The sequence below is a fragment of the Sylvia atricapilla genome, chromosome 3, assembly GCF_009819655.1.
Source record: "Sylvia atricapilla isolate bSylAtr1 chromosome 3, bSylAtr1.pri, whole genome shotgun sequence".
Classification (NCBI taxonomy): Eukaryota; Metazoa; Chordata; class Aves; order Passeriformes; family Sylviidae; genus Sylvia; species Sylvia atricapilla.
This window is the reverse complement of record NC_089142.1, coordinates 92,819,496-92,831,878: the sequence shown is the minus strand read 5'-3', so window position 1 is coordinate 92,831,878 and position 12,383 is coordinate 92,819,496. Positions and strand designations below refer to the sequence as shown.

The 12,383-nt window shown below is 36.7% G+C and overlaps 1 protein-coding gene and 1 long non-coding RNA gene across 3 annotated transcripts in view; one reads left to right on the top strand and one right to left on the bottom strand.

Annotated features, from left to right (window-relative positions):
- LOC136359509 (uncharacterized) overlaps positions 1-12,383 on the top strand; it is a 515,416-nt gene that overhangs the window by 41,706 nt on the left and 461,327 nt on the right. The gene's annotated exons all lie outside the window — the stretch shown is intronic.
- The window catches only part of KCNK2 (potassium two pore domain channel subfamily K member 2), a 106,195-nt gene that overhangs the window by 51,141 nt on the left and 42,671 nt on the right, over positions 1-12,383 (bottom strand). For both annotated transcript variants that reach the window (XM_066316183.1, XM_066316184.1), the window contains exon 3: positions 10,424-10,541. In XM_066316183.1, coding sequence (XP_066172280.1) covers positions 10,424-10,541 — 118 coding nt within the window. The remainder of the gene's footprint in view (positions 1-10,423; positions 10,542-12,383) is intronic.

Here is a 12,383-nt window from a genome sequence, read left to right as displayed (position 1 = left end):
CTATACAGCAACACATGATGACAGCAAGGAAGCAATTATTCAGAAGTCACAGTTGGAGCCTGGCTATCAGTAACAAGGAAGAACTAAACTAACATGCTCAATTCTTCCTTTTGGTTACAACTTCAGAAATCCTCATGACATTCTAGTAGGTGCAAAACATCACCAGTGTTTTCAAATCATATCATCTTTAACCAGATATAGGTTTAAAACTGGGTACTAAAACTTAAAAGACACAGTTTGTAAAGAATACCAAGTTCCATTGAATGAAAACAGTGCTTACATTCAAAGCATTAAAAGCCACTTCAGCATAGATGGATTTTGCAAAGTATTTAAATTTTCAAGATTGCAGTTCTTTTTTCTGCTCACACTGCTAAATACTTTCCTTATTAAACCTCCAAATATTAGAGTAATACTCCCATACCCACAGTACCTGAGTATACTGAATTGCTTCTTTCAGATGGACAACTGGTTTTGAGTAAGGATTCCTGCAGGTAAGGTACAACAGCTGAAAACATGATCAAATTTCAGTCCAGGGAGACTTGAATTTACACAGTCTGTGTTGTTGCTATGAAGCAACTACAGCAAAGATGTCCAAATGAAGTAGTGTCTTATCTTTAATTACGTTTGGTTTTCTCCATACCCTGGGTACTGCTCCAGCAAAACTCACCAGAATCCCACACAAGTGCAGAAATGGAGGTAATCACATCTCCAGTGAAGCCATGAAGGAGAAACAATCTGCAGATTTGTCCCCACAGAACCAAAAATCTAAATATTTAAGATACTAATTTCTTACTAAAATCAAAGAGTATTTCTAATTGCTTTTTAAAAAAGTCCAACCAAACAAATAAAAAATAATCAGAAACTCTCTCACCTGGAAGAGGATGATTTTCACAAAGTAAATTAGTTAGAAGGAAAAAGATGTTGTTCTCCCCAGCCCTGCTGTGCAAACTCAGACTAAAATTTTAACCACTATTACTCAATACAAGAACACCTTGAGTAAGAGAGCAACTCATCATATATTTTACAGGCTAATGGCTGTACTACCACACAATTTATTTGCTTTTAGCTGGTATGTAGTAGACAATTATCCTCCCTTTTGCATTTTTTCACACCTGGAAAAGTATTTATTCATTGGTGAAACTCAGCATGACCAGAAGGTAAGTAATGCACATATAGGACTTTTCTACCCCATCACCTAAATTATGCACCCCCCTAGTCTTCCTTACTACCAATCTTACTCTTAATTTGCAATTAATGTGTGTCTGCTGTAACTGTCTGCTTCTGACAAGTGAAAAATTGAAGTCATCAGACTGTAATGTTGTACTGAACAATTATATTTGCACTAGCAGTTCAAATTAGTATTCATCAATTTTTATCCTCTTGATCTTGTACATATATCTGCAGATGCAATGCTTGTTGCTGTAGAAATAAACTTGTACTCTTGAAAAATATGGATTTTGAACACACACTGAGGTACAAACTGCAACTTTGCTTGCAGTCATGCCAACTCATACAGCTCTTGCAAAAGGATGACACCAGAGGGTGAGATTCTCCAAAGCACAAGAGGATTCAATACAGACAAAAATCACTGAAAAATGTTAATGGATTTTGTTAATTTCCCCTTTGCCTGTACTTCTACTCAGCTTCCCTTCTGGTTTTCAGGGTTTTTTTAATGGAACCAAGCTGCTGGCAGTAATGAGAAATCTATAAAATATAGAGAGCTCTCCTTGTATAAAAAGGAAACACTTTCAAAAAATGCTAATGGATATTCCCATTTGCTGTAGTGATACTTGAATGATATTTTACTCCATAATGCTGTTGGCACAAGGCAGCAGATTTTATACTAGTGGCAGCTCACTTCAAGAAAACTTTAAGGTCTTTTTAGGCGATCTGTACTACATCCTTTCCATATTCTTTGGGAGAAAAATAAAAGGCTATGTTTCTGATACCATTGAAATAGAATCAACTGGTAATCCTCACCAGCATTTGGGAATGGTACAGACAAGTTTGCATGAAAACATTTGGGTGAATATGGGGTAAAGAGTCTACCTAGGCCAAGTTTGCATAAAAAAATTTGGGTGAATATGGGGTAAAGGGGCTACCTAGGCCAAGTTTGCATAAAAAAATTTGGGTGAATATGGGGTAAAGGGGCTACCTAGGCTAACTGACCCCTTTCTTAAGCAGATCTTAGCTCCCATTCAGCACACCACTGGAATATCGAGGCCCAGCTATGCCCCACAAGCACTAGTGCCGGCCCTGCTCTGCCCAGCCAGAATGCCAAGGGACATTCCTGGCACTTGGGAACTGTACAGATGGTGTGTACATCAACCAAAGCCTTGATACAAAGCAAGCAACCTTCTTCAGATCTTAATTCCCAGGATGATAAACACCTCATCCTACACTCAGATTAACATGATAGGTGAACAGACTGTGATTTATATCAGACAGATGCTTACCTGCTGTAAAAATTACATGCTATTAAGCCAGATCTGCAAAAACTTCTTATCTTCTAGAACTCATGCTCAAAGTACCTAAAAGTGCCTACTTTCTGTGGTGATCAGCAGGCAGAAACTCGAGCTAATAGCAAGCTTTGCTTACAGAAGGGGCTCCATGCTCTCATGCTAGTCTTCTATAATGAGTCCCCACCCAAAGAAATCTCACAAAAACAAACAAACAAATACGTGATAGGTTACAGATGCCCTTTGCTCTTTAAAAGCTGCTTCTGCTTAGCAGCTCAACTAAAAAACTGCAAACAGCTGTGAATAAAGCAGCACATAAAGATAAACAGCTTAAAATGGTCAGAATTTACCAACAGAGCATCCTGGGGGTTACACACTGTGAACAGTGCTTTTATTTTGGCCTCTAAACCTTACCCACACAGTGTAGAAGCAAAGAGCAAAACATTAACTTCTTTCAGTATTTTCCAAAATCCTATGCCTCTGTTTGCTTATAGGATTTGAGGTTCTCATGGTTGGTTACACCACTCCTTATCCAATTACAAAAATAAACAAAAAAGGAACAGGAAATAATTCCATTCATCCTAGCATTCAGCATGTGGTGTACCCCTACTTGGCAATTCTTCCTCGGATCCTTTCCTTTATTGATAGTTACAGGCTTTTGTAACCTGGGAATGGAAATGGACATCATCAGGAGGCTCAGAAACCCATTTCTAATCAGCCAGTGATGAGAAATCGGAATAAAAAAAAAAAAAAATTCCATTTCATTAGCACACTGGCATTAACAAAGTAAGCTGTGAAAACTTCACTGCTCATTTGCAGTGTAAATTGAGGACTGTCACAACTGACAAATTGACATTTTCTCTCCACAGCACGACTTGAAGTTCCCAGCAGAACTGCTTTAAGCATAGTCTGTTGTTTAGGAAATTACCAAAGGTAATGAAGTGATGGAAAGCTGTGAACCTGGCAATTTGTTTTAACACAACTATTTTCAGGTTTTGAGAAAAAAAAAGAAGATAAAAGCTGAAAAAAGTGCAAGTACAAGTACATCAAACTGCAAAAATGGTACATCTTCCTTCTAGCTTTGCAAGATCCAGCAATAAATAGACACCACACCAAAACAAAACTGTCAGTGCTGCCTAGCAGGAAGCTTATCAAAGACATTTTAAAGGCTTTTTTATGAAAAACCAATTTTAATGAAGCCACATCAGTGTAGAAGAACATTCCAGGTGGTCAGAAAAAATATTCCAGAGCATAAATGTAGTCAGAAACTCAGTGTTACAAGCAAAGTAAGTAGTTGGCAGTGCTCTGAATCTAAATTCTAAAAGAATAAAAATGTGTAAAAAGAAAGATCAAGGCAAAAAAGATATGAAATGTCACTGATGCCACCACCTTCCCTAAAGAGTCAACATCCCTTCATACTATCCATTGCCAAGTTTCTTGTCCAGAATTCAGAACTTACCAGATAAAAAAACTCCCTTGTACATTCACACAACTGAGAGGCTACATCACCCCTAACCAGTTCTGATACAGCTGATAACTTAAAGTACCAATATCACCAGAAATATCAGACCTTGATATCAGGGCCACAGAACATGCAAGTGCTTGCAATTTACCATATGCCTGCACATTAGATTCCTGTGTATCAAACCAGAGCTGGTAGGCAAAAAAAAATGATCACTTCTCTGTATAATTAAAGCTGTGCATCATCCTACAAGCTTGCACTTTTTCAATTTCAGAGCTACTCTTGGCATTGTTGAGTATTTTCTTAGTCTCAATCATTTTGGTCAGTGAGGCTCAATTTGTTTTCTGTGATTTTTTCATTCAATTTAATTCAATTTTTCTGATACACAAGCCCACAATGTCTCTAACTGAGCTCTTCATCTAATATAATTTCCTTTCAGCTTTTCACCATTGTCCTTCCTCCATCACTGTCCTAGGTCTCCTAGCTCTCAGCAGTCTTATCCTAATTATTGCTTCTGTATCTTGTACAGTCCAAGTATTATTTCTTCAGCATTCAAGTCAGATAAGCCCTCTTTCCCACTGCCTGAGCAAATGCAGGAGAAAATTGAGGGCATAGTGGTAATACACTTTCAACTTGCTCTTCCTAGGAGAAATAATTACAGAGGAAATCTTGTTTAGTTGCTACTGCCCTGGGAGAGAGTATGCTCAGTTCAGATGAAATATTTGGAGAATTGTGTTGCCAAATCCTAACAGATCTCTCCAGAGCACAATTGAAGCACTATTTGTCAACAGCCAATAACTGGGTCAAGTTCAGACACTTCTTCAAAAGTGCAACAAAAGAAGCAAAAGGAAATAAATTAGAATGGAGAAAATAGAGACTAAAAACCTAATTTATTTCCAACAGCTATTAAGGACAGGATCACATGGACAGGAAGGTAAGCACAGCACAATCCTGGAGGAAAGACTGAGTTCTGACGAGATCTCAGGGGGCTTTTTTTTAAAACTAAAAATTCTTTCTGTTGACATCTTATCAGATGATACATACATGTTTAACACACTTTGAGAGTCAATGTGACTCTCAGGAGAGCAGCAGGAGTTTTCAATGGAGTCCTCTGCAGAGTGAGCAATGGAAGGAGCATTTCCACTTCATTCCCCAGTGACCCCCGCAGCATCTCTCTTACTACCACATTTTCACAGACCATAAATTTTAACACTTTTTTTTCTGTATTGCTCTGCAGTTGGTCTTATCAGCTGGGTATACTCAGCCTTGCCACACACATATTCCTGCAAGAAGCTCTGTGAAGTCTGGACACCTGCAGCCAGGATATCAATAGAGGCTCAGATCCTCGATCTTGCCTTGATGAAGATTATTTCTAGTAGAGGAGCCCTGAAAGAAACAGGTCCTATACTCCAATCTTCACCAAGAGTTAAGTTTAAGTAAGGGAAACAAATACAGACTTAATTACTGATATGATGGAGAAAAGTCACATATCAGAATATTTTTCAGGCAAGTGTATTTTATGGAGTTGTTTTATTACAGGAGTTTCTCTGCAGCACTCCCTCAATCGCCTCAGCATCTGCACTTCACTTCCTTTTGCTTCCCTCTTCTCTCTTCCCTTACAAATACATAAAAAGAAATCTAAGTATTTATGCTCTGATAAGCTGCAATCTTTTAAAATGAAACTTTTATGCTCATCCTCAAAATCCTTGTCCTTCTTTGGTGGTGCAAACAAAAAATGTAACATGTTCTAAGATAAGCATATGATGTTTCTTACTTTTCTGAACTAGAAGAACAAATTTTTCAATGTCATTTGCACATTTTTAGCTTTATGATTATCTGACATAATAGGTAACATATCTCATTATGAACAATATTTGTCTTTTTGTAACGTCAAAAGAGTTTTGTATATTTTAGTTGTCAGCACTTTATTCTGTTACCTTGTATTTCAAAAATGCAGTGGAATGGTGCCAGAAGGGACAGTTTTAGCAGCAGGATTTTATTATCACTTCAAATCAACAAGCAATGTAATAAGACTTTCTTAAATACCCTGCGTTCACAAGCAAACCTTGTGTGCAGCCAGTGGGAAAAGGACAGAAGGAATGATTCTTTACAGTGAATTTGCATTTGAAGCTACATAACTAATTGTAGCTTTAAAAATGAGAAATCAGAAGTTTCTAGTCAAAAACATAAATCTATTTTTCTGTATCTTAGCTGCTTTCTATTCACATCTGTTCCCTAAAGTGTAAATATTTACAATTTTTTTTTCTTTTTATATTTCTGTTGGTTTTTTGTTGATTTTTGTATTCACATTCCTTTGCACACTTTAATAATTGTTGCTATGCTTTTGGACCCCCAAACCCCATTTTCCCATAGCAAGCTGCCTGAACCTAAATTACAGACTTTAGTCATGAATGAACTTCTCAAGAGGTTCAGTCTGCAGTGAACATGAGATGTTAGGTTCTAAAATCAAGGGCTGGTGGCAACGAAAGTTGAAAAGAACAAAAAGAAATTATATGTTCTTCCTTTTTGGATTTGTTGGACCCAGTTTTTAGCAACTATTGGATTTGGACATCAATGGGGCTGTGATGGATCCTTGAGGGCTAAGGCATTAAAGGAGCTCTGTTTGAAAGGTTGCACTCTGGCAAACCACAGCTACCAGCCAGCTTGCTGGCACTGCCACTGTGCTCTCAACTGCCATCCAAGACATTCCATCTTCCAGGAGGCTGAACAAACACTCTTCCCATATGTCTACCTTGCAGTGATTGAAAAAATCATCACAGACTGCCTGGAATAAGAGTGAAAATAATGCAGCTCTTTTAGATGATGATCCATAGCAGTCTAGAGAGGTTCTAGCGATGCAGTTTCTTGTATTACAGAGGACACTACATTTTTTATGTGCTGTGACACCAGACATTTGGGAAAACAACTTGCTGAGCCTTGGCATATCTTTGTTTTTTCATCTTTCTAGACTCAGGTCTCAAGCTTCAAAATGACAGGTCTGCTTTTCTACCCTGCTGCCAATATACAACTTTCACCAAGCCTAAAACATAAATCTGACGAAATTGGGATGTGTACATGTTGTGTCTGTATGCCCATTTTTGAGTTCAGCTACCTATTTAAGGAAATGATCCAGAGGGTACAAACCATGCCCAGTGCCAGTAATGAGCTCACAGAATAAAAAGAGGAGACATAAAGGTTATTTTCCCCTCCTAAGCACTATCTCCAGCTTTATGATTAAGTTACCGTTTTTCTTGATTTTCTCCTCAACCCTCCTTTTTTCTTTTCTTTGGTCATGTGAGCAGTACTGACTGGATAATGACATTTTCAGGTAGACAAAAAGAGGTTCTTTTGTACTTTGCAGCATGCACAGTATCCCAGGGAACAATGCAACAATATTTTTCATAGATGATTTCATAGTCGTATTTCCCTCCGCTACCCTTTTCCCTCTAAGAGACTGTCTGAAACCATTCCATATGCACAGACTAATAATCATGCAATTTCACATCTCTTTGTTGAGATGAGGTATATTTGTTCTGGAAACATATTCAGAAGCAAGAGCACCTAACTGAGCCAGTCAAAGCTATAACCTTTCCTGAAACAAGTTGTGTACTGTAGCACAGTAGTAAATGCAAAGCTTAAATTGAGGACCTGTTCTAAAGAACACCTTGTAAAAGTGTTTAATTATGACTTTCAACTCAATCCCCTTTTCAGAATAGATCTGGTAACAGCATCACATCATATTGTATTCAAATTGATTTTGCTAATTTTATATTATGTACCGTAACAGTTATTGAGGCACATGAAGGATTATAACAGACTTCAAAAGATGTTATATAAATACTAAGCCGCATTTTCTGAAGCATTGCCTCTGTTTTTGTGAGCTGGCTTTGGAACTTTATGGACATCACAACGCCATCAGAGAGCCTTTCAGAAAGCTACAGGAGATCCAGAAGATGGTTCTAGTCTGCTCCCAGCAGCCACCAAAACAGACAGTCAATATTTTTCATGTCAGTGTTTGAAGCTACTGGGATACAACAAGAACAGTAACTGCAAAAACAATAATTTATTGCTTAGGCAGATGCTAAAGGCTTTATTTATTATCCTCTCTCCCCAGAAACCAAATATTTGTGGGATGCAAGTGCTACTGCCAATAAAGAAAGGCTCTGCTTTCATTAAAGGAAGGTTTGAGAAATTCTATTCATAGACTACTGGTTCCATCTGAATGCCTTAGATTTTTGATATCACCAGGAAGAGTGTGGGCTAAGTGATATGGTAAAATTATAGTAATAAGTGGTTTGGAAAGCTACAAAATCTGCTGCAATACTGGGAGACTATCATTGTCTCTAAAGAGTAGTAATCCCTTTTCTCATCTGTAAGTAATTCTTAAGGTACACAGAATAAAGGACATAATATTTACAAATTTTATTCATGTTTATCAAAAAATATTTCTGTAATTTTTTTCTAAGAATTTATAAGGTCCTGTCTTTGTCCTCAGAGAATAACTGTAACATTTGTCTGAAACCTATGGCAGCTCTCTGGAGATGCTCATAAACCACATTTTGACTCTCTTGAGAAATTATTGCCATAACTCTCTTGAGCTATTATTGCCATATGCCCTCTAACTGGAAGGAATGCCTTCATTTTCAAAAAGTTACTCACGTAAGAAAAGGTACTGTTATGAACACAAAGTCACTCGCTGGCACGTAGTAACACAAAGATTAAGGGAAAGCACACCCAGCTGTTCTGCTCACCACCATTTTCCCAGGTAATTCACTTTCCACCACAGCACCACCACCTGTCACACCACAAGCCCTGTGAACCATGGGAGAGGTGGTTCACAGCATCAAGAAAACACCAACCACACTACAGCTTCCATATAAACCTACTTTCCTTGGATCCTGAGAAAAGCTCAAAAGTGCAGCTGGCTGGGAGTTTCCCACCAGAAGGTGTACATGATGAAAGAAACCCAGTCACTCCAAAGCCAAAATATTTTATGGAAGTCTTTTCTCATCCATTTTTTTCTCAGGCTGCTATCACAAAACCTGAAACAGATATTTACTGTTGCCTAGTTTGACCTGCTTCTGACAACTCTGGTTTGCAGAAATGACGTGAAATATTAATTTTCAAATGTATTTCCTATTGGATTATCTTGCCTCTTGGGAACAGTGGATCAGAAGCCTGGATGTCTTTGCAGATCCCTACTCTCCTCTAAGCTGGACTCTCACACACGGCTTGGTAGAATCAGGTCAGCAAATTAAATCAGAAAACACTTTGATTTAGAAAAGCCTTAGTTTTACTTGGAAAAAAGATGGTGAGACAAAATGTCTCCCTGCTTCAAAAAAATTTTTGAACTTTTAATTCCTTGAACACTTTTCATATGTTAATTTTTATCTTTATTAGGAAGTGAAACAACTATTATGCACTTTCTATAGGACCATGGATGCTTAGAAAATAAAGTTTACTGCTGTCCAAAGAGGATAACATAAGACTATTCACAAAGCTATCTTTTCAAAGTTCTTGCCTTTTTTGGCTATAACTTCTAATTTTAACTGTATTTTTCAATACTTGGGATTTTTTTATTATCATGAGGAGGTACTACTATAAAATCAGTAAGTTTGCTACAAACCAAGGAGGTAAGAATTTCTCTGTTTTCGCAAACCCTGTGTTTCAGGTCATATCATTACTCTAGATGTGGAAAAATATAGGCACAACACTTACACATTTAAATGTAGACATGTTTATACTCAAACATACAAAAAATATGGTACTTATGCACTTTTACATAAACAAAGAAAAAGAGTACAGACAATGCTTGAAATGAACATCCTCTTCCACCATAATGTAAATATTATGTAGTGGCAATTATTGCAAAAATGCTACAACTCCTTATATATTACTCTCAATTATATACAATTCTATATTACTCTGAGTTTTTTTTCTCATGATTTAACCTTCAAATTTCCATCTTTCTGAATGCCTTTTTATGAGCTATGAGCTATATTAAAATTTTAACTCCATACCCTGTATAAAATATTGTAGTCATAGGGAAGAAACTGAAATACCAAACACTGGGGTTTTTTTACACCTGCTCAGAGGAACAGTGACTCTTTCAGAATTTAGATTAAATAACAATATTGAATGGGAGAACACAGGCTTTAAATTCCATACATCTCAGTCATGGTTTAATGCACATGTGCTTTAAATCATGCCCTATTTAACACTTGTGACTGTACAGTTGACCAAATTCTCCCCAGAAAATATTTCCACAATCTCTTCCAGTCACCTGAGAGAAATGCACAGCAACATTTTTTTTCTACAGAAAAAATCACTCAGCTAGGAGTTCTTTACAGACAGCTATTATTTCTGCCCCTGCAGCTAGAAAACAGCTCTCTACTTAAAACAGAAGATTTGGAAGATTTACCATTAACAAATGTATGCACACACTGGAAATCAAAAGAGTTTCAGCTCATTGACTATAAAAAGATAATAAGCTGTGTCCTACCTATGGTAGTAATAACAGTGCCAGCAAAGAAGAAGGAACTTCCCAAATCCCAGTGACTGATTTGAGCAGATGTGTTTCCTAAAGGTATGATTCCTGCATTTATTGCTGCCACTACCTGCTGCAAGTTTAAAAAGATTTTGTCAATATTCATGAAACAATTGTATTCATATACATTACACAGTAAATTAATTAAATAACTTATTTGATCCAAACACTAAACCTGGAAAGGATCTGTGTTGTTTTGCTCGAGCTTTATCACTCAATTTATTCTTCAGCAACCACTCCAGGCAATTCAGAAGAGCTGTAAAGTCCAGACCATTGGGGAGAATGCAAAATCCACGATATCTGTGATATTAGTACCTTAATTAGAAGGCAACCACAATTATTTTTACTGCTGCAACTATTTGGTGAAGAAAAACATGCATTAGACAAAATTTATAATGAGAGTTTCCCACAATGTTCCTGTGTTGTGTTAGGCAAGCTAATGGAATTGTAAAAAAGAGTCATTTTAAAACACTAAGAAAAAATGTCCATGCATTGTTCTTTATCAAATTAATTCCAAATAAAGAAAAAAAAATATATAACAGACAACTCAACAATTAAAGCAATTACATATACAATTATAAAACTTTCACTATAGGAAAAAATAATTCAGTCAAATATCAAACATTTATCTCTATACAACTATATACTTCAGAAATGTTGTTCTTGAAAAGTTCAGTTCTGGCAAATAAAATCAACAAGCTTGCCATTAGCGACATTTTCATAGTCTTAAGAAACAGGAAACTTTTCCTCTCAGCAGTGTCAACTACTGCAAATTCTTATTACAAAACATATTCCTCTTTTGTTATAACATAATTGCAGATATATAGTGGTATTTGAGTTAAATAAAAAGTATTTTTAAACTTGAGATAAATATTTTAAAGTATATAAGTTTTCTTTTCATTCTGAAACTTTAAAATAGGATTTATTTCTAATCACAACACTTATAATAATAGGTGTCCAACAAAAGAAAAACTGAGGAAGCAATACCATAGAGTGAAAATGAGCATTTTTACAAACTAATAGTTCCTGTTTGGCAAGATGTACAACAATAATTAGATACATAAATACATTCAGTGATAGGATAGACCAGAACCATCTTTCATTTGGGCAGTCTGTTGCAGAGGAACAGTGTTGTACAGTAGTAATAATTTTTTCAGTCCCAGAATACATTGATAATTTGGAAATTAAAACATTTCTGTTATTAAATAGCACCTGCAGAAGTCACTTGATCTGGGCAGAAATTATGAAGTAAAAACGTGGGATTAACTAGGATATCTATTTTTTTTTTTATGGGACTTAAATCCAACATTAAATCCAGCTTAAAAAAAAGATTTTAAGTGTGCCATTTTCAAAGCTCAGATGCACAAAGTAACCATTCTGAAATCCACTGCTGCACCTCTGCAGACACAGGGATCTTGCTGCCAAACCTGAACCATTCCCACTATCCAGGGTTGTCAACAGAAAGCCAGCTGGGGTACCTTTACACAGACTTTCAACTGCTTTCATTGTAACTTATTTTTTAATTTATTTTTTTTTTTAAGTAACAGAGAGGCAGACATCAAAGTAGTAGAATTTTCAATCCCACTGAGGAAGGAGAAAGGATGGGGAAAGTGAGGGGGAAGAGAATTTCATTTTCCTTTGTGTTGGAAGGATAAATCTTCTACATTTGTACATGATGTACATCTTGGCAGGAGCTAATACAGCAGCACTGATATGACAGGTGTTTCCATCAGTGTGGGAAGGGACACATCAGACTAAGAGGCATGTGAAAACCATCCGTTGAATTGATTTTATAATTTACACAACACAGATATTCCTCTGACTGACAAGGGAATGTAAATCAGTGTGCTGCATTACACAGAGCCCACTGAGCACAGCCCGAGTGCTGTGGCATTTTAGGGGACTAAGAACTGCC